We start from the raw sequence: 27,801 nt of genomic DNA, 5'->3' as shown, positions 1-27,801 counted from the left end.
ATATTGTTGGGTAATATTTACCTTGGATGACATTTATCATACAGGTATTGTAAAGAAAAAAATATTGTAAACATAAAACATGAGAATATCATCAGTATATAAGAAATTGTTGAATTTATTTGAAGGCGATTTTAAACATTGCATTGTGAGATATCAATATCAGTAAATATTTAAATTCTTCATATAATGGAAGAGATTTGTGCAAAGGTGAAATTATAATATTGCTCTAATTGCATACAGACTAATGCAATGCACTGCATGCTGGCTACGGCCAGAGAAAAGTAGTTCCCCCTGAGGCCTTTTTCTTCCTGTGACACTGATACACTTCAACTTTCACACAAATCTCCTGACAACTTTAAAATACTCTTAAACTTGTGCGTAGATCTGCTTTACCTGCAATTATTCACCCAGAATTGCTATCAGTAAACTCATTATAGGAAAATTAACACAGTTAATGTACATGATGCTAAATAACACGTTAGATTACCACTACATAATTTTTTGTGTGAACTAGATTTACATGTTTATTGCTTATTGTAAATTATTTACCAAGTCAGGTACCAGGCAATAGTGACAGACATATAGTCATAAGGCATAAAAAATTTAAACACCCAGTAGTTAAATTAGCAAACATAATTCACCACAGATACAGTAGAGTTATCACAGTTGTACAAAGTTGAGGGTGCTAGTTTTAGCTATGATTTGAGCCCATTATGTACAAATAGTGCAGTCATAATCGGAAGGTGCTATATACACAGAGTGTCAGTTTATAACAGTTCCTGTTAGCTGTTTGTGAGGTGGAGTGAGTAAAAGTCAATATATTTTAAGCAATATAAAGGTAAATGGACCGAGGTGTTTTGGTCCAGTTTAACATTCTTAAATTTGAGTCCAAGTCGAAGATTGTCATGCATTACTCATAAAACTTGTCGATGTCATCTTTGTACATTTTTGACACAACAGGCCTCTTGAGCTTCATAGTAGGTCCTGTCAAAAAAAAAAAAAAAAACAGAATGTGAAAGTTAAATTAATTAGAGTTTCTTTATATTAATTATATATTCTTTATAATGAGCACTAACCCTGACACTCAGTCTATTTTGTTGCTACTCAGTGGGTATAACCACAGTGATTTCCCCCACATGCATGCCCTCTATGAGTGACACTGAAGAAAAGAGTTTTTGAACTGTTCTCTGGAAAGTGAAAACAGTAGTTCCAATATGCTAAAACTCTCTGCTAAAGCTTCACAAATGTCAAATAATTTAAAATAAGTGAGAAAAAATAGTAGATGTGTCCAGTCTCAATGATTCTACAAACTCTGACTAAAATTATGTACTATATTGTGACCCCTGCTTGTTTAGTTTTATAGGAAAAATAGGAAAAAATATTACTGTCTCTACTGTCGAAGGAAGGCTTTCTACTAGATTTTGAAGCATAACTGTGAGTATTACTGTGGTTGCTTTCAATGAAAAGAGCCATAGTGAGGACAGGATGTTGAATAATCACCATCTCATCTCATCCCTAGCTCATTCTAAAAGTATTGGATGGAGCGCCATCATTACAGAGAACACAGTTTCACTGCTCCGCAACTCAGTGCTTAATAGACTTAACAGTCCTCAAGCCCACACCTTGCTTGGTACCGGTATCAGTTCTTACTTCTTTATACACTGTAGACAAGTTGTGGGTGTGCATGTATTTGCCCATCAGTGTTATCAATACACATTTGGACATATATTGTCACTTGATTACAATTACAACTGGAGTTTGAATACTCCTGTATCTGAGTGTTTATGAAGTATTTTATGAGGTGTAATTGGGCGGAAACTATGCATTATTATGGTAAATACTTTGGTGTGTTCCAATTTTACCATGGGATTTATAGCAATCTAAAATAGAGGTCAAGCTCATTTATCTAACCTTAATCTATTACAGTAAAGTACATTCTGTTTGTTTTTTTCCAAGGCAACACAATATCTGATTAGATTTCTATCACTGTACATTCTTGTGTAACTTTTGAACAAGCTGTACAGTTCAGAAAACAACGGGGGAATCTGATGTTGTAAACCTGTTTACATAAAAATCAGGCTTTGTTAAAATCAGGCTTTGTTGTTAGCACAATAACAAACTGCAAGCATGCAAACTGAAAGTAAGTGTAAAGAAACACTTGTGATTCAATGCTAACAAACCCAGTAATGCACATATCTCAACTTACCAAGCTCCCCTCCAGATATAGAGAAGTCTCGTGGGAGAAGGGTCCACTTCTGGACCCTCTGAGCGTTGGACGTGGCTTTTTCATTAATAATGTTTACACCCTCCTGGATAGCTTTGTAAATGGCTGGCTCTTTGTTGTTGATGATCTCAGAGACTTTGGTTGCGGTGACTCCGCGCTGCTGGCAGTACTCTAATGCCAGTGGAGTCAGCTCATCCGTGGGATCACCGTTGTCATCAACCTTACACTGATGAATGAACACAGGGAGATTTGCTTTATTAAGATAGAAAAACTTTTCCTCAACGACTTCTTAATTCATTCTTTTGACTGTAGTTGGAAGCAAAACCGCTTGATTTCCAAAATGTTCACATTTTGAGTTGAGTGGGTGAATTATTTAAATAATGTTGATAATGCACTTATAGAAATGCTTAATGCGTGCAAATACATACAAATGTTACACAAGGGGTCAGCAATTAAGTTTGATAAAAGATATTTTCTAAGCCATTTTCCAAGCCATTACTGTTTTGAAAAATGAATGGGATGGAGCGCTACAGACTAGTATCTCTCCAGCCCAGAGGGTTGTTGAACCCAATTGCACAACAGTTGATCTCAAAGCAGGTAAAAAAAAAAAAAAAAAAAACACAACACTTCTCGCAATATCAAACCTGTGTTATCAGTAAAAAATAAATAAATAAAAACACTGTAAAAAAAACTTAGAAATGTTCTTCTTAATGTAATTTGTTGAACAATAAATATTGAATTGCATTGTAAACTATAGCAAACTAATTACCCCAACTAACATTAAAAAGTTTCTTGTAAAAAATGGCCTAACTAAATTAGGTGTTTCAAAATTTACAAATTGTAGTTCTCTAGTTGAGTCCAAGCCAACTACTCTGCACTACTGCACATGCTCAGTTTGACTCTTTAGTTAAACAGGGTCTACTGAGCAATCTCAGTTGCCAACTTAAATTAACAAAAAATATAGTGTTGTGCTCCTTATGTGAGTTTGGTTTGTGTAGAACATGTGATTTAAACACGTTAACTGTTTTAGTTGATCTTAAAGGATAGTCAGGAGAATTTTTGGCCGACACAATGCAAAATATGTAGTTGGACCAACTTAGGTGTATTTGGTTCACAGATAATATTTCATTGACTGAACTATTTTTCTTTAATTGGACCACAATTCTAGGACCACAATCCTTTAGTAAAAAGGACACTAGAAATGTTTAAGTCTGAGACTATTTTTTTTACAGTGTACCCACCATGCTGTGGTTATTTATTTTATGTGGGCTCGCTTACCTTCAGAGTGAGAAGCATGGCCAGGAATTTCTTTTTATCTCCCACTAACATGGCATTGCTAATGATGGAAACTTCCTCCTTGAGTGCGTCTTCAATTGGGACCGGTGGGACATTCTCTCCTCCAGCAGTGATGATCAGCTCTAAAAATACACACAACACTTTTAATTTCTTTTTATATATGATTTTTATATCATTAAAATAATGTCAGTCCCAGGAATAGGATCATTATCTAACAGAAAGAGGAAAAAACATAACTTTTGATTTGTAAGTACAAGCTATTGAGAGCTTACAAAGCTAATTAAGTTATTTACAAATCGAGATATATATACTATATATATACAAAACAAAAGGGTTGGGACACTCAGTCAGTTAATTTAGGTGTTTCATTCAGTATTGATGCCACAGGTGTACAAAATAATCACCTAGTCATGCAGTCTGCCTTTACAAATAAATATTAATGAAAGAATGTGTGGTCCTAAAGAGCTCACTGAATTGAAACATAGTACTGTAATAGGATGGAAGGGAGTTTGTGAAATTTCTCTTCTTTTAGATATTCCACCAGCAGCTGTGAGTGTTATTATTGAGAAGTAAAAAAGTAGACAAGTATAGAATCCACAGCAGCTCAGCCATGCAAAGTTACAGAGCGGGGTGTCTAAATGCTGAAGAGTAGTGTAGTTACAGAAGTTACTAATGAAGAGAGCACAAAAGCTGTTAGAGCTGCAAAAGGCGACCTATTCCAAAATAATGCTTCTGGATTTAGAATAACAAACACCGGGAAACATAAACAAACAGGAAGGCTTACAAAACAACCGAGGAAACGAGGAATTATAAAAGTAAACTTAAAACAAGTAACAAAAATAATAGGAAAGCAAACAAGAAAGAGAAAAAACGACAAAACGCTAAACAATCAACAGAGACAGACAAAGGAAACATAAAAAAACACTGGGGTATAAATGCACAAAGAGGGAAACGGAAATGTGAGACACCTGGGGAACAGGTAATGAGGGGGCGGAGCTACAGATCACAATCACGTGGGAGAACACAGGTGAGAACACTCAGACAGAGACACGGAGGGGGAGAAAACAGAGCACGTGCAGGAATACAAAGGAAAATAAACAGACAGGAGGGCCGAAACAACAGAGACAAACTAAAAAAAAGACACAGAACAGGACCAGAACGTGAGAGTAAATGCTAGGTTTTAGATTTTTTATTATTATTACTCCAGTGCAAACACTAAACTGACCTGTCTATCCTACATTTCCAGTAATTTCTCTTCAACCTTCAAAGCGAGCATTTCATCGCCGCAGCCAAAAACCTACAACATATCTACCTTTTATTCTTCCCGTGATGTACATGAAGTCATTTTGGTCAAGCTTTCCCAGATCTCCTGAGTGCAACCAGCCTTCCGTGTCCAGTGCCTCATCGGTCTTTTCAGGCATGTTGAGGTAGCCCATGAAGACGTGTCGGCCCCAGAAGCACACTTCCCCATTGCCGTCCTCATCTGGCTTGTCCAGCTTGGTTTTGCAGCCTCGTATCACTTTACCACAGCTGTGGGAAGATGCGATTGCACAAGCTGAAGACATTTGCGAAAGTAAATCTGTGCATTTTCAATCTAGCTTTAATGCGCAAAGCTATACATGTAGTTTTCTAAGGTTCTGCACAGATTTTCAGGGTTGCATTAGAATTGAAAAAAATCTAATTTAGTGCTTTAATAATAATTATTTAATACAAGCTGAACAATAATAGACCCAAACTCAACTATGATGTATTATTGTATTTTTTCTTTCAACACCGAAATATGATTTATGATATTGCATGTCATTTATAGGACCTAATATTGCGCATGGACTCCCCTCATATTAATCAATTAACCTTTATTTCCACTTGGTAATACATTGAGGGTAACTCTTATTTTGAATGCAGCCGAGCATGTACAAAATAAAAGTAACTGAAAAATAAGTTTAAATGATAAAAACAAGCAAACAATATGAGATTTAATTAAGACAAAATAAAATAATTCTGAATAAAAGGATATGCAGACAGGCTAAAATGTAAAGCAATAAAATTAAGAGATTAAATAATAAAATATAAGCACAGTTGAAGAAATAAAGGAATAAATAACACCAAAATGATAAAAAAGGTAAAATAAAGATAAAAACATATGCGTGAAACTTGTCTGCTGATACAATAAATTCTAGCCAGACACTGGCAGTCATGATCATTACCACCCCCTGCTCTGTCCTGCCTTCTCCAGTTAGCATAAATGCTTAAGATATTTTTTAATGGTTCTATACACCACATATACGCCACATGATTTAGCATTTAGCTAATTTAAGTTCTATCCATAGCTGACACAGGTGTGAAAATGCACACACAACATGTACAGTATCTGTGGAAAACAACCTCAGGGGCTCACCTCATAATACGGAAGTTGTTTTCCCAGGATAACGTGTGTGGTCCTGTGCTCTCGCTCATGCCATACAGCTCATACAGTTGAATGTTGAGGCTCATGAAGTATTCCAGGGTCTCTTTGGTGATGGGTGCAGCCCCCGTGAAGCAGGTTCTACAGCGGTCCAGCCCGAGGGCAGCTCGCACTCTCTTGAAGATCAGATTATTGGCCAGCATGAAACCCCAGGGTACAGATGTATCACTGAAGATCAAATATGATAAAACACAATGATTTTTGTGTATGAATTTTTTTTTAACAGTACAAATATTTTCTGATATCCAAAAATAGGTAAAATTTGGAATTTGTATTCTGATCAAGACAAGCATTCAGCAATCAGTCAATTCCTAAGGTTCCGAAGGTGTTGGAAGTTGGAAGAACTGATTTCACTGTAGTTAAAAATGTTAAATGTCAGTTGGCCCACTAAAGAGCATTAACTGGAGATTTGCTTCTGTGTATCATATTGATTTAGTATACAGAGAGTGAAATATTTGAAATATTTACAATGAAATATTAGGATATAAGCCTACGATAGTGGCATACTCTATATTCAATGTAGCTAAAGCTACATGTCAATATAAACAAATACAGGGAAACAAATTTGTAAAAAACACTTATAAATAATTAACAGTTAGTTAGATAAAATAATGAGGTGTCTGCATAATTTTGTTCCTTAATTAATTAAAAAAACAACAATTGTCTATTAAATCTACCCATTCATCAAGTTGTAATTGGTCTGTAGTCCAATCCCCTTCGCCCAATCAGCTATTCTCTTCTTCATGGCGGAATTCTTTGCGCCAATGGATTGCATCGCTTCCTGCATCTTTTCCCAAACGCGTGGAACTCCCAAAAAGGACGTAGGACGCACATCTCTCAGAGTGTTTGCTAAAGAACCCTACAGAAACACAGCATACAATCCAAGTTCTAATATTTACCATACACAATGCACAATGTAAAACAGTGAATATTCATAAAAATCAAAGCTACAGTTTTATGTCAATCATTTACAATGACACGCCAAAAGATGTCCTGCATTCAAGGTATTTAACTTGGAGAGCAAAAACTACATGACGTCTATAGTCTATGTAGGTTTTTTCAAGAAAATAAAAGGTGATTCTTTGTGGCATTATCAATCTAAAAACCTTATTTCACTAGATTTTACACAGTCAATAAGAAACAGAAGGAAAAGGAAACAGTACTAACCTTCAATGCATCTGGTTCCGCAAAGTGGGTGGTGCCAGCAAACTTCATACTAACCCACAGGTCATTGACCTGCGCCGCCACATGGCTAAGGGGCAGGTAGCTCACTAATGACTCCTCCTTCATTTTGGTGCCGATCATCATGCCAGAGGCATTTGCGATCCATGTGATCTGAGCAGAGAAAGATCAAGAGGTGAAAGTAGTATTGATTAATCCTCGCAAGCTATTTTAAATATGGCCTTGAACAATCTAATCAGTGTTAGGCTATATAAAGCTCCTCGGGACCCAAATGTAGAGAGCCACTCACTAACTTATATATAACTATACACATATATATATTTATAGGCGTCTTTTGGTGTGGGCCAGCAGTCAAACAACAGTCAAAAGTTGCTAGAGCATACACAGCATATACTCACATTGTCATGGCTGAGCATGACTCCTTTAGGGTTTCCTGTGGTTCCTGAGGTGTAGATGAGTGAGCAGCACTCGTTAGCATTTTGGCTGTTAATCAGGTCGTCCAGCTGATCATCTGCAATATCTGTACCCAGTTTCATGAAGTCAGCCCACTGCAAAAAAAACATATTTAAAAATGTTGTGAGACTTTAAATATGGAGCAAATATAATAAATAAATATGAGCGATTCTCGAATAGGATTTTTAGTTTTGACATAACAACTTCAGTTTTTTTTTTGTAAACAGAGAGCATTGAAAGTGATGTTTCCTTTACATTTAATTTCTAAACTTTTTTTTTACGTATATATATATATATAAATATATATATATATATATATATATATATATATATATATATATATATATATATATATATATATGAATAGTGAGCATATTTTATATTAAACGCGGTGCGAACATACCCTGTCAATATGAAAATCACTGCCACATAAAAGTTCTTTACAGGTTTCTGACAAAAGCAAATGTCTATCTACTAAGATTCACTCTGGTAGCTTATATATGTGAAGATGTACAATCAGCATTATCCCATTTTGAAAATTGCATTAAATTAGTAGTTTGATTAATGAAAATAATTTGATTAACCTCCAAGCCGTAGATCAAACATAGATTTTCTTTGAAAATATGTAATTTAAAAAAACTTACCGTGTACAAATTTGGAATCTTTCTCTCCAGTTCACCTTTGTATTGAACAATAGCCTTTAAATGTGGAAGCTGGTCTTTAACCTAAAATAAAAGAGAGAAAACTTACATTAAAACTACGCAAATTAATCATTTATTTTATAGGTGCTTCTTTAAGAATGGCTAAGATTGCTACAGAAGCCATTTTCCAAATCTGTCTTAATGATCTAATGGTCCAAAAGACAGTATGCAGCAGAATGAACCCAATATATTTCAAATTTCACTTATGAAAATTTTTGCACTTAAAAATCCAAGTGATGATGAAGTGTTTCATATGTTATTTCAGGTATACCCTGTTCCTTCACATGTCTTAAGGTGCATAACACTTAAGGGGTTGATGCAATTATCATTTTTTTAAATTCTCCTCACATTTTCTACAGGGGAAAGGTCAGGAATGCATGCAGACCAGTCCAGTTCTCCATTCTTTCACAGCCATGCCTTTGCAATTTGTGCAGCATGTGGTTTTTCATTGTCTTGTTTAAAAGTGAATAGACATCCATGGACAATGAAGTTTAAAGGCATCATATGTTGCTCTAAGGGCTGAAGGTCTGCATTAATGCTGCATCACATAAGTTTACTGACACAGTCTCATAGCATGACAGACCTCTAGTTTTGGCTTTTGGTTGCTGACAACAGTCTGGATGGTCCTTTTGATCTCACAGTGTCCACTTCTTCAAAAAAAAGATCTGAAATACTGATTCAACTCACCACACACTGTTTTATTGTGTGATGGTCCATTGCAGACGTCTCTGAGCCCAAAAAAGTGAACGTCACTTCTGGACGTGGTTAATATAAGGATTTTCTGTTTTTTTTTTCATGAATACAATCACCTTACAATTATTACTACAAGTAATTCTTAGCCATAAATTGTCACAATTAGTTTTTGGATTATGTTGCAGGCCTGAAACTCTGGAATAAATATTTATTAACAAATAAAAAAAATTGACCAAACAAAACATGAAATATCTTGGAAATTTAAAGGAAAGGCATGAAACACTAATTTGGTGTTTTCATACTGGGACTTTCACAGATTTTGGGTTGTAACAATGGTGGTTTAAAGTGAAAATTGCACTACTGCATTACATAATTAAAATTTTTTTGGAAGTAGGTTATAGTAACGTGTCTTTTTCAAACTGTTATTAATGCATTTGTTATCTACCTGAAGGATTTTCACAAGCTGTTTGTTGTTCTCAACAACAATCACATTGGCTTCACAGTTATGGGCGACGTACTGGCATGCTTCTGCAGAGTTGGTGGTGTAGATTCCAGTGGTGAGGCCTCTGAAGAACAAACAGAATTTGCACTGATCAGATCTTGCAGTGTTTTTGGTGTTGCGCTCATGTTTCTTGCCTGTAAATTGTTACAGTTAAGAGTGTGTAGAGCACAAGAAACATTACCCAGCCATGATGCAGGCAACGTTTGAGATGAACCACTCTGGAGAATTGAAGCCCAGAATACCAACACCATGGAAACGCTCCAACCCCAACTACGGAGGACAAAACGTACAATAATCACATTTAGATAACAGGCATGGGTTAATTACATATTATGATTTTTACCAGTCCAGTTTCTTTTGCAACTGTTGAAACTTTAGAATGTTTTGCACACTTGTATTAAAATGTTAAGATTAAGTCATTTTAGTGTCATGCAGTACAACTGTGATCTTTATATTAATAATAAAGAATCATTTTCCAAACATGCATTTTTGTTGATATAATGTTTAAATGTATCTAACAGACCTATTTGTCCTGTACCTCACATAAAACATAAAAAAGTAAAAAGAATTTGATTTGATCAACTTATGCAAGCACACTGTATAAGAGCTTATTATTTCAGCCAAACAGATTTTTGTTTTATCAGTCACTTCTTTTGTGGGTTGTACCACTTACATTTTGATACATGCAATAACAGAAAAATGAGAATTAACTACCAGTAATATTTTGTGAAAAGTTGAAGTAAGTACAAGACATAGATCAAGACACACCTCATACACACAAAGCAGTCCAAACTTTATATATTGACACATATTAAAATATCATACAAGTTATTAAGTCTGCAAGCACATTAATTTAGTAGATTTACATACATATACAAAACAAGAAGAACTTGTATCTACTATTTAACTATTGAAGACAATAATATGTTTAAGGTTTAAAGGGTTAATATTATTATTAATATTTATTAGTAACTGGTAGAGAGTGTTTAGTATAATGCTTAATCTACCATTTAAGAATCGTCCATTTGTGTTTTGATGTTTCTGTGAATCCAAGCCCTGACTGAATGTTTGAATATTGACTGAAGAGTGGCTTTATGCCACCTCACAACTGAACATTTAACAAATCTCCATAATGTTCTATGCCTATGCATGCTAGATTCCTAATAGGGTTGTCACGATTCTCTAAATCCTCGATTCGATTTCATTTTCGATTTGAGGGTCACGATTCGATTCGATTCTCGATTTTCTTGTTTTTTTTTCTTGTTATTATTTTATGCCTCATAAAATTTAAATAATATATTTATTATTATTATTATTATTATTATTATAAATATTATTATTATTATTTATTAAGATATATATGGTAATGCCATCTAGTGACTTTTTTTGGTAGCAACAGTGTGCACTATTAAAACAAGCAGTTTATCAGAGCTGTGTGTGGATGGCTGGTGAAACTGCTCATTACATGAAGCTGCAGTTCTTCATCCAACCACTAGCAGCAGCAGCACAAGCCCCCGCTCTCTTCACTCAGTCACTACTTCAGTACAGCCCAGCCACGGGCTACAGGGCTCAGCCAGTCCGTTTTTACTGTTTCTGTAAACAAATAAAGGTTTTAACCCCACTAACCGGATAATACAGCTCACTACAGTTCATCTTTCAGCCCAAGCAGCTAACAGCAGCAGGTTAGAACAGCCGACACGGAGACACTGCTCGGATTACATTATAAACAGGTCAGTTAGCGCGCTGCTAACCTCAGGATGTTTATAACTACGGAGTTTAGTGGACACACCACGGCCGCCAGGTAAGTCTTTTAAAGGCTACTGAAGACTATTAAAGGCTATTAGAGTGTAACCCCTGGCTCCCAGGGGTTACAAGAGGTTATTGAAAGCATTATTGGGGGGCAGAAATCAGTACAGGCTGGTTAGATAAGTGATGTGGGTATTGTCTTATAAATATTTACACATAACTTATATCTCTCCTGAAAAGCTTTTATTTTAGTCAGAAACACGCTTGTGTTTACTTTATCTGAGAGAAAGATGTTTTTTTAATTCAATGGAAAGCAACAGGTGTAGTCAATTATAAGTTTAAGATTTTTAATCCACCTCACTGTGATCTATAGTCAGTGTTCTCAAGTCACACTGACACACGCATTTCAGCGAGTTCACACGCTCTCACCTGCGCGCACCCACCCCTCCGTTAGATACAGATACAAAACAACAATGTTTATTTCACTCAAACATATACCTTTGAATAGCAAAATCAGAAAGACTGATTCAAAAACTGAAGTGGTCTCTTTCAAGAGCTGTATATTCACCAAAGACAAATTATTTCGGCATACTATAATTTAATTATTTTTACTTCATTGATGTGCATTATTAATTTAATAGATTTTTAAAAATCTATTCAAATCTATCTTTATTTGAATAATCCAATATATACCCAAGTTTTCACTCATACTGTACTTGTTATGTGATAATAAATCTGATTTAATTTGATATTTTTTCACATAAGCCAAAGATCAATCTTTTTTCACAAAACTTCTTAACTAATGAATTAATGATTCATGTAAATACTAATATATTTTTTGTATCAATATTGAATTGAAGAGGAAAACAAATTCAAAATTGAATCGATTTGGGAATTCAGTGATGATATTAAGCCCTAATTATAGTATCCCTCACCATAGCAACCATGTAGCTACACCACAGCAACCACCTAGGAAATTTTAGAGAACCTGCTTTTACTTGAGGAAATGCACTTTTCTAGTAAATAACATTATGTGCCTTATTGGACCACTGATATAAAATAGAGACTTCTGGTGAAATCAAATTACATTTAAATTAAATTAAATTATTTATATATCACAATTTATATTGCAAACTAAAGTAGTAAATATTGTAACATCAGTTCTTTTTCAAAATCATACAGTCCTACTATATGCTGCAGTATGTCAGTGCAGGTACCTTGAGAAAGCTCTTTGCTGCAGTTCGGCAATGTTGATAGTATTGTTTGTAGGTCAGCGTGGTCCAAGCTCCGTTTTCCTTCCATCGCAGCGCTGGGTGATCTCCATACTTATTCACTGTATCTTGAAACATCTGATGGATTGTGAGCGGAGCCTCAGAGCCCGGGCCCGATTCAGCCATCCTCAGCTTCACAGCCTTATCCCGCGCTGAGCTCCAGTACTGCTCTGCTGAAGCCAGGCGCACCTCAAATGTAATTGGGATAGACTCATCTTCTGGTGGGTCAGCGCAACATGGAGAACAAATACCAGACATGATAAGTCGATTCTTATTTACTTACACTAAACAAATATTAGGTAAAAAAACAATCAAATCAAGAGGATAGAGGAAAATCCACCCATCCACCCAGAAACTCAGAGAGCGCACTGACAACTAACAGCTCTGAAGGTCTGAAGCCTATATATAACTAGATGGAAGAACAAGCTCAAGTTACTGACAGGCTATTGAATGTCACCAATCAGGTTTCTGTGGAAAAAAAATGCTTCTGTGATGGTGATGACAATCTAGAATGTTAGGGCGGGGAAAAGACACGCCCCTTGGTTACCGGGTGATTTGCAGAGCATGGGAAATTAAGAGTTAAGAGAAACTGAATATCTAAAAATATTGTATTTAAACGTAGCAACTAAAATATACTGATGTGTTCAAACAATTCTGCAGTTTAAATGTATAGTCTGTAATTCAGAATTTGTGGAGATTGGAGTTGAATAACAACATTTTCAAGCCCCTAGCACAGTTCACATACCAACAATACTTGACGGAAGTCTAAGTTTCATATTTGGCACAGATTTTCTGTTCAGGTGACCATTTACTTCCTGATGCCCGACTAAAGATAAGCCATCCAGACAGAACAGTACAACAAAAAAAATCATACCGGTGATCTTGCTGGCTCCTCGATTTCCAGTCACAGCATTCTCTAAATTCCCCACTGATGCCTTTTTGGGTTCAAAAGCTGAATCTGACAATGATAAAGCCTCCACCTCTTCCAAAAGCTTGCCATCAGCTACAGTTGGACTGTCTATCCCAGAATCATCTGTCGAGGAGATCCTCTGCACCTTGCTGCCCATGTGGTTCATGCTGTCGTTGCCAATTAATGACCCTGAGCAGCTGCCGTTAAGCTGTGCCTTGGAGCCCTGGAGTGCCTCGTCGGTATCTTTTATAGAGGTGGAGACCTTTGGGAAACTTAGCAGGAGAGCAACAAAAGAACATTACACCTATGCCCACTTGGAGACAAACACGTGACATTTAATCCAAGCTATTTCTTCCACTGTTATTACGTAGGATTGAGGCGAAGGCTACAGGTTTGCATGCAAGGCTACAATATTACACACCTCTCGACTTTACTTTCCATTGTGGGATGATCTCCTTGGAAATGGTTGAGTTGTGCCAGGTTGTGGAAACTTTTCCCTTATAGAAGTAAATCTGATAGAAAAAAGAATAAAATGTGTTTTAACCATAATAATATTTTTTAAAATAAGAACAAAAAACAAAATGTACATAAATTCATAAATTCAACATTTTGTTTCAGTTAGCATCCTTAAACAATTATCTGACCACAAATGTTCACATATGACCATATGTAAAACTAAATTAGAATCCGCATAATATAAGACTCTTTGTCTATTTTTAGCAACTAAAATTATTTTGCGCAATATGCCAAAAAAATACTTTCAGTGTTTGAAAGAATAGAATAAATAATTTATAGCAAACAATGAAAAAATAATGTTATTTTCAGTGGTATGAAGTTTGGGCCCCCGTGATAAATTTCTTCAAACAAAATTAGGCAGGTGCATAAATTTGGGCTCCCTTGTCGTTTTATTAATTTGAATTGCTTTGGCACTAATTACTGGAACACAACATTTGTTTGGTAAGCTAATTTGACCCTTGACCTACATACACAGGTGAATCCAACTATGAGGAAGGGTTAATGTGGCCAATTACAATTTTTCTCATCTTTGCATCTTCTCTGAAGAGTGGATAAGAGCCTTAAAACACAATCTCACATGACCTGAAAACAAAGATTAGATCAACATTATGGTTTAGAGGAAGATTATATTATCTCAGAGATCTCAGCTGTCAGTTTCCACTGTGAGGAACATACTGAGGAAATGACAACAGACGACAACAGACAAAGTTCTAGTTAAGGCCCGAAGCGGCAGGCCAAGAAAAATCTCAGAAACGCAGAGGAGAACGATGGCCTCTGACCTCTGACCTAAAACATCATCTTGCTGCAGGTGGTGTCACTGTGCATCGTTCAGCTATTCAGCGCACTTTGCACAAGGAGAGGCTGTATGTGAGAGTAATGCAGAAGAAGCCGTTTCTGAGCACACGCCACAAACAAAGTCACCTGAGGTATGCTAAAGCACATGTAGACAAGCCAGCTTCATTTTGGACTGTGGACTGATGAAACTAAAATTGAGTTATTTGGCGGTATGCAAGAAGGAAAACGACCCTAAACTCTGCTCAAAATCTTCTAAAGCATTCTTGCAGAGGAACAAGTACAACGTTCTGGAATGATCATCTCAGTCCCCAGAACTGAATATTATTGAAAATCTGTTTTGTAAAGAAAAATGGTCCAAAATACCTTCAGCCAGAAGTCAGATTCTCATTGGAAGCTATAGGAAACATTTAGAGGCTGGACCTACTGAATATTGATGTAATTTTTCTGTTGGGGTGTCCAAATTTATGCATCTGCTTTATTTTGTTTAAAATATTATTGCACACCTTTTGTAAATCCTATAAACTTCATTTCACTTCTCAAGTATCTCTATGTTCGTCTGCTATATGATATACTTAACTGAAAATTTCTGATCCAAGCAACTGATGATTTATAAAGGAAAATCATGAAACTTATCAGGGACGCCACAATTTACCATCCAACTGTATTATTTTGTATGCAATCAGAAAAATTAATAATAACCTGACTAAATAAATTATGAAATATGCCAAATGTGTATTTGATCGGTACTGGATTCAGACAAACATATGTTATCAAATTTCTGTTCCCAGTATGCACTAAACACAAAGTCAAAGTTTTCATTCACATACACTTACATCCTTGTAGACAGTAAAACACATCTGCACACCAACGGCTGAAGTAAATTATTAGATAAATCTGATCCTGCATCTGAACTCTTTCTCTAATACATAAGGTGATACATAAGGTGTTTTGTAATATTTATAATAGCAAAACATTTAAGAGATGATAACAGATAAAAAGATGCATGAATCCTTCAAATATTTCAGTTAACAACCTTTAAAATATTTAACCATATTTAAAACTTAATGAACCTCAACCTAATATAAGACCCTACACCAATAATGTAAGGAATTGCACAAAACAATTGCTGTAGATATTACAATCAGCATGCTACTTCCAAGAAAATACTGTATGTGGTGTATGTCAATCCAGGTACCTTGAGGAAGCTCTTGGCTGCAGTGTGGCAATGCTGATGGTATTCTTGATCGGTCCTTAAAAATGGTTAGGTTGCCCAAAACTGTGGACAATTTTCACTTTTAGGAATAAATCTTGTAGAAAAAAAAGATATAAAATATGTGTTAATTATAATAGCAATTTAAATAAAACATAAGAAAAAAATATGAATAAGTCGTCAAAATTATCTGAGCAAATCCAGAGCTCCCAGCACTACGTTTATATCACTATTATCCCCCCAATAAAGGCACTCTCAACTCCATTGGTGCCCTTTATATGAGACCACGTTCTTGCAACACGCTGAAAGTCTGCAAAGTGTGCCAATGACCAGTCAGCATCAGAGAAGAGTGATGAAAGCTGGCACACTACTAGGCTTTAGTGTCAACAGTCTGCCTTTCACCCATTTATTCTTACTTCACTACCCTATCACTTCATTCAGCTACAGGTTCACGTTCCATTTATTTGGTTCTACTGTATATTCATGGCAGTCTACACACAATTCCTTATCACTGGTGCCATCTAGGGTATCTCATAGCTAATGCAGTTCAAGAAGCATTATATTTATTAAAAAAATCAAGGAAACTGACTATACTTTAAATAGCAAAAATATATATTTTTTTCACTTTTTCTCATTACTAATGGTATAGTCACTGATTCCCAGCATAGTGGGTCTATAACCCACGTCGGCATCGCCACTGTAATGGGGCAAAAGGACAAAGTTCATAATTACAACATTAGTGTGGAAACATCTAGGCCTGCGCTCAATTGAACCTTTGAACACAATTATGCAAAAACGGGTAAACCCGCCTGAGGCCACATCACACAAGGGCAATGTATAGTATAATTTCCCAAATGTATTTATTAGGGATGCGCTTAATATTTAGCACTCTGAATTATTCGGCTGAAGACGGCAGAAAATAACATTGGGTGGGTGTTTGTATAATTAAGTAAAAAAAAATCTGAATAATGTATAATGACTTTGTTGGTTTATCTGCTGGAATATTAAAAATGTTTAGTGTTCAATAAATATTTTTCAATTGCAGTTTTATAATTGCTTTCTCTTTAAAAAGTAGAAACATACTTTTTAAATACATTTAAAATTTTTTTTTATAAAAACTTGTGTAAAATGATGTCCAGTTTTGCCTTAGTATTCATATCATATAAATTCTGCTCTTTGATTGCTCTAATCACTGTATGCCACGCAAAAAGGTCAAAGGTGCTTGCGTGCCTTCTGACATGCACATTTTTTCTTTACAGCCAGTCAGCTACATTCACACACCTGTTACTGCATTCATAACGTTTCTAGGATATGACTTTAGTAAGAATAATAATAGAGTTAGAATAGTTTTAGATAAAATATAAAACATGACATATTACATAATATTCTAATTGCAGGGTGCATGCTATTCAAATAACACTCAACAATGTACAGTAAAAACATTGCAATTAAGAAGCAGCATAACCATTTCAATGAATTTCCAGATGTAATTGAATAGAGTATTTTCTTATTATTCAATTATATATTATACTTAAATTACAGTTATATATTAACTGTTTAAATATACAGCATGCTGTGTTTTGGTGCTACAAATAAATACCAAAATTTTAACATTATAAAGGATTTCACCCTATTGTCTCATATATTTCTCTTACATACAATAAGATATACATTTTTGTCATATATACATAAAGCATTGAAACCAGTGCTGTGTTAACCACAGAGTGACGGTTTGTAATATAAACAACATATAACTAATCCCGGATCCTAGAGATGCTTTGCAGTTTCCAAATCAAGGCCAGTGCAATCTAATAACCAAAATATATCTAATGTGGCCTGATTTCTCATCAATATCAGTATTATCCACATTAATGCAAACCAGTTAATATGCTAGTAATTTTACACCGCTTTGTCTAGTCCTGGAGTATCACTGTTCTGTACATAATAGACTGTCTTTTATCTAAAACAAAAGATACAACTTATCAGCTATCAACATGCCTCCTCTATTACAGGACATAACAGATAACTATCCAGAACAGTGGTGCTCTAGGACAAATATCTATATTGTGCACTATATTTCCCCAGATTATGTCTTGCTGACTCTTAACATTTAACTTCGTTTTGTTAAGGCATTTTGCTTAATTAAACTAATAAAAATAGTAATTTAAACTTTGTTAACCCTCTACCTACCCTTTGGCAACAAACTTTTTGGTAATTACATTAACTTATTTTTATGTAATGTTTTAAAATATAATGTTACAAGATAAACCTCCATTAAATAAAATTATTGTGAATAATTTGATTTAGCTTTCTACGTTGAGGTGGATTAATATTTTAAGCGACCAGAGCCACATGGCATGCAATACCAGTAATCGATAAGATGAATATAAGGTTCTAACATGTTCAAATTTAAATACCTATAAAATAAAATAATACAATACGTATGTTTGTATCAATACATAATGGAACACAGCTCTGTAAAAAAATAAGAGACCACTTCAGTTTCTGAATCAGTTTCTCTAATTTTACTATTTATAGGTAAATGTTTGAGGAAAATTAACATTGTTGTTTTTGTCTACAAACAACGGACAAGATTTCTTTTAAATTCTAAATATAAATATGGTGATTTAGAGCATTTATTGGCAGAAAATGAGAAATGGCAGAAATAACCAAAAAGATGCAGAGCTTTTAGACCCCAAATAATGCAAAGAAAACAAGATCATATTTATAAAGTTTTAAGAGTTCAGAAATCAATATTTGGTGGAATAACCCTGGTTTGTAATCACAGTTTTCATGCAGCTTGGCATGTTCTCTTCCACCAGTCTTACACACTGCTTTTGGATAACTTTATGTCACTCCTGGTGCAAAAACTTAAGCAGTTCAGCTTGGTTTGATGGCTTGTGATCATCCATCTTCCTCTTAATTACATCGTAGAGGGTTTTAATTTGGTAAAATCAAAGAAACTCCTCATTTTTAAGTGATCTAATTTTTCTCCAGAGCTGTATATTAAGATTGTAAAATACATTTTATGTTTTTAATTTCTTGTTTAAAACATTTTTTTCAAATCAAATAAAGTTAATGCCACAGAGCGTTATGTTGGCTTTTTTTTTTTTTTTTTTTTTACAGTTTATGAGAACAAGCAACGTTACACACACAAACACTCCACCTTAAAGTTTCACATTTGTTGTACGTTACTGTACAAACAATAACCAATAAATGATATACAATATCATATTTTTATATATTAAGTTTATATACTGTTTGTGTATTTCCATTGAAGATATTTTATTCTAGCAGGCACAGTGTCCAGTCTAGCTTAAATATTGCGAACAGCTGCTAGAGTCAATTAAAACAATATTAACTCCATATAAAAGTAGCTACTTACATGCAGGAGAGGCAGAGAGTCTTTGTCTTGTGTCTCTTTGTCCTGACACCCAGCCCTGGAATTACACTATATAGAGAGGTAGATAAACGCTACACTTCACTCTCAGGCACAGCCCTCAGGTTCAGACTGATGAACCTGGAAAAAAAAACTGACCAGAGTTCACCTTAAACTCCTGAAAGTCCATTCAGCAGTATTACGCTGTCACGTGACATGGCTATGCCCACAGGTAACAGAGGAAACCTGACTGTAGGTGCTCTATTTTTTACCGCCCGTTTTCGTACATTTCCCGCCTCCTGCGTTCGGATTGGTAAATGAGGCATAATAAACATTGAGTATTTCTAGCCCAGAAATATAAACAACTTATATACACCCATAAAACATATATATATAAAAAGACCTTCTTATTACCAATGTGAACTCTGTGTTTCCAGAGTATACAGACACTTATTTACATGTCATTTGAATGCTTTGAATATGTCTAAGCCTCAGGCTCTCACTTTACACACTAACACATTATGAAACATAGCCATATTATGCGTTACTTGATGCAAAAGTTTCTTACATAAATATATTTTAAAGCACACCAGTTTCCCCCCTTTTGTTTTTGCCATTTGTGCTCTTCAGTTCCAACTAATACCCAGAAATGGGACAATTAAAATTTTACTGTGAAAATATATCGTAAAAAAAAAAAAGCGCTAAAACAATATATTTAGTATATAGTTTTAAACTTTTAGCAAAAGGATTTTAAACAGCTTACAGCTGGTAAGTAGAGATGGAAATAAACTGAGCTTTGGAAATGGATTCTAAAAAATAACAACTTACTAAGCCCTTATAGCAAAGCAGAACTGGAACAGATTGTTACTGCACTCTCTACTGCAGAAATTACAAACACAGTCACACTTTCATTATAACAACTAAAGGAAGACAAGAAAGACACAGACAACTATGTAACCACTAAACTGGAGAAGACTGGTACAGGAAAAATCAGATCTGGCTGACCCACATGGCAAGAGTGCCATTAGTGTAGCTTAACATTGGACTGCTACGAGGAGGAAATAAAAACAGTTTGTCTGGGCCATACAGCACTACTACTGTAAACTCAAAAAATAAGAATGTTGTAAAACATTTGACTTGTAGTGTGTGTATGTGTATGTTGTGGACAACAACTATGACTACGCCCCACACATGCAGCACAGTTTTACTGAACATAAAATTTTATTACTATAATTGTTATACTACCTCCTGCACACCCACTTTTACATGATTAGTACATTCACTAAACTTTTAATCTCTACATTGCATACTGATAAATTCTCTTTCATGCAATTTGGATTATAATGTACCTAATGTGAGGCAGTCTTCAATTAAACTTTGATTTAAATTGATTATCAGCACTGATCAAGTGTTCTGTAAGACCCAGTCACACATTAAAGAAGGGTTTGTTTATCTGCAAATAATATGTAATATGCATAAAATAAATATGAAGAAATGAGAATACTAGGGGTGTCACGATCTCGATATTTTATCGAAATCGAATCGAAATGAGGTCACGATCTCGAGTATCGAAGTCAAAAAGAGGATCGACGATCCCTCCCGCGCGCGCTACGCAAATAGCGCAGCGCGCTACGCAAATGGCGCGGCACCAACACAGCGCATCCTATTCATTTAAATAGAGATAGCCACTGCATGAGCGCAGTCGGCGGGAGTGTGATCACTGTTTTTTATCTGTCCAACGGGGGAGGGGGGGCGGGGGTTGGGCGCGCAGGTTTTGTATCTGTATCTAACGGAGGGGTGGGTGCGCGCAGGTGAGAGCGTGTGAACTCGCTGAAATGCGTGTGTCACTGTGACTTGAGAACACTGACTATAGATCACAGTGAGGTGGATTAAAAATCTTAAACTTATAATTGACTACACCTGTTGCTTTCCATTGAATTAAAAAAACATCTTTCTCTCAGATAAAGTAAACACAAGCGTGTTTCTGACTAAAATAAAAGCTTTTCAGGAGAGATATAAGTTATGTGTAAATATTTATAAGACAATACCTGACAAAATCTGTTTTAATGACGTTAATAAACATCACTTATCTAACCAGCCTGTACTGATTTCTGCCCCCCAATAATGCTTTCAATAACCTCTAATAGCCTTTAATAGTCTTCAGTAGCCTTTAAAAGACTTACCTGGCGGCCGTGGTGTGTCCACTAAACTCCGTAGTTATAAACATCCTGAGGTTAGCAGCGCGCTAACTGACCTGTTTATAATGTAATCCGAGCAGTGACTCCGTGTCGGCTGTTCTAACCTGCTGCTGTTAGCTGCTTGGGCTGAAAGATGAACTGTAGTGAGCTGTATTATCCGGTTAGTGGGGTTAAAACCTTTATTTGTTTACAGAAACAGTAAAAACGGACTGGCTGAGCTCTGTAGCCCGTGGCTGGGCTGTACTGAAGTAGTGACTGAGTGAAGAGAGCGGGGTGCTGCTGCTGCTAGTGGTTGGATGAAGAACTGCAGCTTCATGTAATGAGCAGTTTCACCAGCCATCCACACACAGCTCTGATAAACTGCTTGTTTTAATAGTGCACACTGTTGCTACCAAAAAAAGTCACTAGATGGCATTACCATATATATCTTAATAAATAATAATAATAATAATAATATTTATAATATTTATAATAATAATAATAATAATAAATATATTATTTAAATTTTATGAGGCATAAAATAATAACAAGAAAAAAAAACAAGAAAATCGAGAATCGAATCGAATCGTGACCCTCAAATCGAAAATGAAATCGAATCGAGGATTTAGAGAATCGTGACACCCCTAGAGAATACACAGCCACAAATCATAAAACGTGTTCTAAAAATTGTGCACATTTTTCTCCATTGGATACTAAGTTTATTTATAGATTTCTATTACTAATAAATGAATTAGAAATATTACTGAAAAAGATTTTAATAATATTAATGCATAGAAACAACATGCTGGTAAGAAGAATCCACTTGTGACCTTCTTTGCAAATTTCAGACACTGTATGGGTCTGTTCAGCTCCACCAGCAGCTCATCTGGTCAACTACAATGAAGGATTAATAAGATAAATTATGTACTGGACAGTAACTATAAATACTGGCATTTTTTATTGCTAATTGACACTAATATAATACTATTAATAGGATACAAATACTGCACTCTGCACCACAGAGGTGGGCCTGTCAGTTCAGCAAACAATGATGAAATTCCAGTTACTATAAACGCAACCTGATATCCTTGCTATCAAGGTCACTTGATCACACCACCGCTGTCATTTAAATTTAGTGAAGCAGGTCATGACAGAATGACAAATAGCCTGTCTATTCCAGTAAATTAACTTGCTTTCAGCTAAATTTGGTTTCACTAAGATCACCATCCATCTGATTATTAGAGCAATTACAATTTTAAGTGACACAATCAATAAGACATTTTACAAATTTATAAATAATTAAAGTTACTTCTAGTTCACCAACTACACTAACCTACTAAAAGTCATGGGACAGTAGTTAGTACTCTCTCAGATTACTTTTGCCGTTTCTCATTGAAGCTAAAGAACACTAAACTGACCTGTGGGACGTGTGTTAATCATTCTGCATTAAATGTGAATATGATTTCTAAGCCATGGGTGTTCCGTGTGGTAATGTTCTTCATTAGGGGTGGGAATCGATTACTATCTCACGATTCGATTCGATTCCGATTTTGGGGGCCACGATTCGATTCAAAATCGATTTTTGATTCAAAACGATTTGAATTATAAAAATTTCTGCTTCTGGCTTATGAATCTTATTGAAAAAAAAAACCCTCCATAATATACACTGGTCCTGGAGCAAGTAATGTGTTACAAAAACAATAAAATGTGCAGGAATGTGGGTCCTCAGTGACAGAGGAATCACTGGGATATCACAATGACGTTAATGAACAATAAATAAATAATAAATAACACTGCTTTATTACCAGGCTACTAGCGGTGGTGTGTAGGTGACGCTGCTGGGCTGATGTGATGATAGCAGTGGAGCGCTAAAGTTCAGGAGCAGCTGCTGATTAACTAGTTAATTTAAGGTCGTTGTATTTCTTCAGAAAGGGGGCAGGAGGTGGAGAAATTAATTCATATTGTCCATTCCTTAATTCCTCTGTGATGAGGAGCTGAAATGAGCTCTGATTAGCTTATTGTTATTTTTCCGTTCCGCCTTAAATGCTGCAGCCCGCAGCCACCTGTAGCGTTATTTAAGGTGGAACTGGAAAGTTAGCTTGTTAGCTAGCTAACAGTTACTGAAACTAACTACTAGCGATCTTTTTTATGCTTGTTATGAAGCATTCTGCCATAAAACATTAAAACTACACGTTAATCTAAGGTAATATAGTGCTTGTTCTGCCATCTTACCGGTGATTCTCAAACACCTACTACGCTCTGTGTGGGTCTGGAAGACCTCGGTTTGAAGGGACAAGCGGGTTGCCAGGTCCAACAAAAATACCCAGCCCAAAATCAGTCCAAAACCCGCCCCTCAGAATCGATTTTGGGACATTTTAAATCGATTCTGAATCGTAGTAAATGAGAATCAAGATTCTTATGTGAATCGATTTTTTGGCACACCTCTATTCTTCATGATCAGTTTCCATACTGCAGTTCCATGACTTTTGGTATATATGTACTGATGAGCATGAGGGGCTACACTGTAAAGTAGTGTAAAGTCTTTCTTAGAAATACATTAATAAAAAAACTTCACATAAGAACAAACAACCGGTTTAATTCAACTCAAAAATACTTTGAATGAACAAAATTATCAGTTTAAATCATAAATCAGTTCTATTTTCACATTGACTGTCCAAGCATTAACGAATAAATGGAAATAAAAAACATATATATCGTATATTATTTTGGTGAAAACATGAAGAATTATGCACAATCATTATTGCTTCTCATATTCTCATTTGAATTTTAATATTTTGCATTAAATGCATCGATAATCAACACTGCTAAACAACACAGACCATTTGATTTACGATGGCAGAGGGTCCATCTATCCTGGGGGCCACTGCATCTGTCGTCCTCCCAGGACGTGGATGTGCAGGTGGTATACAGACTGAGCCCCATTTTTGCCGTCATTGATCACTGTTATAAATACACAAATTTTGTTAGCTTTACACTTTAACTTAGAACGTTAATTCAACAATTCAACACATAAATATTCTTACAAGATTTCATATACGAAACTTAATAGTATGCTATGTAGACAAAAGTAGTGGAGCACCTGCTCTTTTTTGGCTTCTTCTGCAATCAACAATAAAAAAAGTAGCTGCTATTTTTGCACATCCCTGTCAGTAATAGGTGCTGTTTGAAATGGCTAATTTTATGTTTATTCTGTGTCACCACTGCTTAATTAATTATATAATTATAATGTCCTTGCTGAGGTCAATTTATGACTAAAATTGCAATGTTGAGGTAAATTTAGAATTCGAATGGCACTACTGAGATAAATGTATACTACAATTGCACTGGTGAGGTATTTTCTTTTATGTTATTAATGAAGTAAATTTAAGACTAAAATTGTACTGCACTCCTGAGGTAAATGTATGGTGAAAATGTTATGAAAATGTTACGAAAACCTGTGACAAAACGTACTTGCTTTTTAAAGTCAAGCCTTTTGATTTTGGCCAAACTTTTTTTTATTTCAGCACATCTAGCCATCTAGACTTACCAACTCTGTATCCTTCATCCAACCCTTCTTTCTTTGCCAGGTTTTTAGCCACCACCAGAAGGTGACCAAGGAGCTGCAGAAGAGAATATCAAGGTGTAGGTATCAATGTAAGATTATGCTCATAATAAGGTATTACAGCATATTGAGAGATGAGAAAGCAAAGACAAACCAGTGCGTCATCATCATGAGCCTCACTGATCCTTGGGATGGGAGTCCTTGGAATAACTAGGAAATGCACCGGTGCCTGGGGATTGATGTCCCTGAATGCCAGACACTGATGAAATGTTACAGCAATCAGTATCAGTGAAATGCACTGCAGCTTGCATCATTGAGAGACTGAGTTCAACAGAAGTTTAAACTCTTAATGCACTCTAGTCATGATGTCTAAAGGATTTCACTTACTACATATCAGGGCAGTTTCCCAGACAGGGATTAAGTCTAGCTGTAGACTGTATTTTTCTATTCTTTTCTACACAATTCAGTGATATAACTGAAAATGCATGCAAATGCAATAGCTAGATGTGTAGAAGTTTAAACAATATTACAGTACCATAATAAGTTAAAATACAATTAAACTAAACTGTTTTAAATTCACAGTGAAAGTCATAAAAAGAAAGAAAAAACATTGAACGAGAAGAGTTGTGTCAAAACTCTTTACAGGTACTGTAAAATAAAACTTCTTTTGTATAACAAAAAAAGACAGAAGCTTAAAATATAATTGGAAATGGTACATTACTTTTACACTTGAGTAAAAGTATACATTTTTGTTCCATAGACTAAACAGATCATATACTTTTTTTTCTTAAGTATACTTTTCGTAGATTCTGATATATATGGCAAAGCTTACTGTATTGTTCAAATTGATTGATCAGTAATAAATGGTCTATCTATACTTCCTGTACTTCTGTTTAATTACTTCAGATAAATAACATCTTTTGTGAGCTCACAGTTATGATACATATTTTTTTTATATATATAAAAATGAGATTTTAATGTTGACTCTGGAAGCTCACTGGCAGGCAGTGCTGTTATATCCAGTGCACCAGACCAACCACTAGATGTTAAATGTCCTGCTATCACATTTCTGTAAAGATGCTGTGTTTTGTGACATCAGTTGTAAAAAAAAAATGCACTATATAAACAACATATAAAACAATATATAAATTTGATTTGATAACAAGATGTTTTCATAAATTATGAGATGACAGCCTTTCAATAACCAGCCAGAATCATGTTTTATTTGATCAAATTTGTAGTTTCTTTTCTTTTTTTATTTATTATCAGCCATTCATAAGAAAATGTAGTCATAGCTTTGAAAATGTTATTTAATTGTTACCTTGTAATCTTCAAAAATGATGTCTGCTGGAATAGTTTTATCGATAACTTTGGAGAATATGGTTGGTGCAGGATTGCCATATTTCTTGCTGGCTTCCTGTGCCAGACGTACTTCATCACTGTGTGTGGACATGCAGTGATTCTGGGAAAGACAGACAGAGAGACAGACAGGTTTGGTGTTTAGAGAAGTTAACCTACAGACCTTCACTCTGTGCTGCTGGTTCAGCAGAGTCAGGCTAAAAACAAAGTTAGCTAACCTCAGCCAGCACAACAACCCTACAGAACCGGAGAAATATAAACACCTGGAGCAGCACAGCCCGACGGTGAAGATAAGACCCAAAAGGCGGCAGCAGCAGTCTCCGGGTATATAACACACTGCGAGCGGACATTTCTGCGTACTTTATTAACGTTTCTCTCCACACCAGCGTCTAAACACACTGCGCATGCGCCGTGATAGCAGCGCACACCGCGCGCACAGGGGAATGAAACAGCGCCCAGGACCTGCTAGAGGAAAGCTTGGGTCACAATAACTTTTGTATTTATAATGAATCCAGATAAATCCTTTATAATATCTGCCAATGTATTTATAATCTCACTAAATATATATATATATATATATATATATATATATATATATATATATATATATATATATATATATATATATATATATATATATCAGAACTGTTCATTTTGATCCAAACAAATAGCCATTTTGGAAATAGCTATATATTTTCCAATAAAGCAGGTTAGATATAAAATGTGAAGATATTTGTGTTTGTTAGTTTTAACTGTTTTGCATCTACCGTCAACTTTACTTTAAATCTGATGATCCTCTTCTGTAAGTATTATATGTATAGGTTATCCCTTTTAATGGTTTTGTACATATATTTAGTACATATGAAAATTAAGGAGTTACATTTGTTAGATGATGGATGACGTGTTGTCAATGGTTTGATAAAGAGTTAGAGTTGTTTCTTTTCATTTGTCATTGCTTGTATTGTGTTGTGTTTTTGGAAATAAATAAAATAAATGAGAAAAGAGGAGAAAAACAATTGATAAAATAAAACAGGAATTATGAATAATGTAAGGCACCTTGTTATTATATGATATCGTGTAAAAAAACAACATGAAAACTTTTTATATAACATGTCAGTGTCATAAAAACGTGATAGTATAGTTTTATTTTAGAATACCAGTCAAAAGTTTGAACTCTTCTTAATAAAGTGTTTTCTTTCTTTTTACATTGTAAATTTAATATTAAAGATATACAGAAACACATGTGGAATGCATTATTTTTTAAACAAAAAAGTAACAAATAATATATGTTTTAAACTTTGGAATCGTCTAAATATCACATTTCGTTTTTTTTAATCTTAGTGTCTTAATGAGGTGGAGGT

The 27,801-nt window shown here is 35.1% G+C and overlaps 2 protein-coding genes across 4 annotated transcripts; both read right to left on the bottom strand.

The window, feature by feature from the left end:
• Positions 1–97: 97 nt before the first annotated feature.
• On the bottom strand, positions 98–19,453 carry LOC103043523 (long-chain-fatty-acid--CoA ligase ACSBG2). 2 transcript variants are annotated; one of them, XM_022667623.2, is made up of 16 exons: positions 19,349–19,453; positions 15,949–16,060; positions 13,864–13,954; positions 13,407–13,714; positions 12,479–12,750; positions 9,697–9,785; positions 9,459–9,579; positions 8,264–8,344; positions 7,565–7,714; positions 7,152–7,319; positions 6,662–6,843; positions 5,919–6,152; positions 4,833–5,050; positions 3,503–3,642; positions 2,207–2,450; positions 98–984 (listed from the first exon to the last, which is right to left on the bottom strand). In XM_022667623.2, exons 3-16 carry the CDS (start codon positions 13,881–13,883, stop codon positions 911–913), a joined length of 2,301 nt encoding a protein of 766 aa, XP_022523344.2. In that variant the 5' UTR covers positions 13,884–13,954; positions 15,949–16,060; positions 19,349–19,453; the 3' UTR covers positions 98–910. The 2 variants fall into 2 exon arrangements, with proteins under 2 accessions (XP_022523344.2, XP_022523345.2); XM_022667624.2 differs by having other exon boundaries at positions 12,479–12,747.
• Positions 19,454–24,095: 4,642 nt separating this feature from the next.
• hint2 (histidine triad nucleotide binding protein 2) lies at positions 24,096–26,858 on the bottom strand. 2 transcript variants are annotated; one of them, XM_007230025.4, is made up of 5 exons: positions 26,659–26,858; positions 26,403–26,543; positions 25,236–25,340; positions 25,067–25,139; positions 24,096–24,480 (listed from the first exon to the last, which is right to left on the bottom strand). In XM_007230025.4, the coding sequence occupies exons 1-5, from the start codon at positions 26,788–26,790 to the stop codon at positions 24,389–24,391; spliced, it is 543 nt and encodes a 180-aa protein (XP_007230087.2). In that variant the 5' UTR covers positions 26,791–26,858; the 3' UTR covers positions 24,096–24,388. The 2 variants fall into 2 exon arrangements, with proteins under 2 accessions (XP_007230087.2, XP_007230088.2); XM_007230026.4 differs by having other exon boundaries at positions 26,704–26,858.
• Positions 26,859–27,801: the final 943 nt, after the last annotated feature.

The sequence above is a fragment of the Astyanax mexicanus genome, chromosome 22 (assembly GCF_023375975.1).
Source record: "Astyanax mexicanus isolate ESR-SI-001 chromosome 22, AstMex3_surface, whole genome shotgun sequence".
Lineage (NCBI taxonomy): Eukaryota > Metazoa > Chordata > Actinopteri > Characiformes > Acestrorhamphidae > Astyanax > Astyanax mexicanus.
This window is presented reverse-complemented; position numbering and strand designations above follow the sequence as displayed.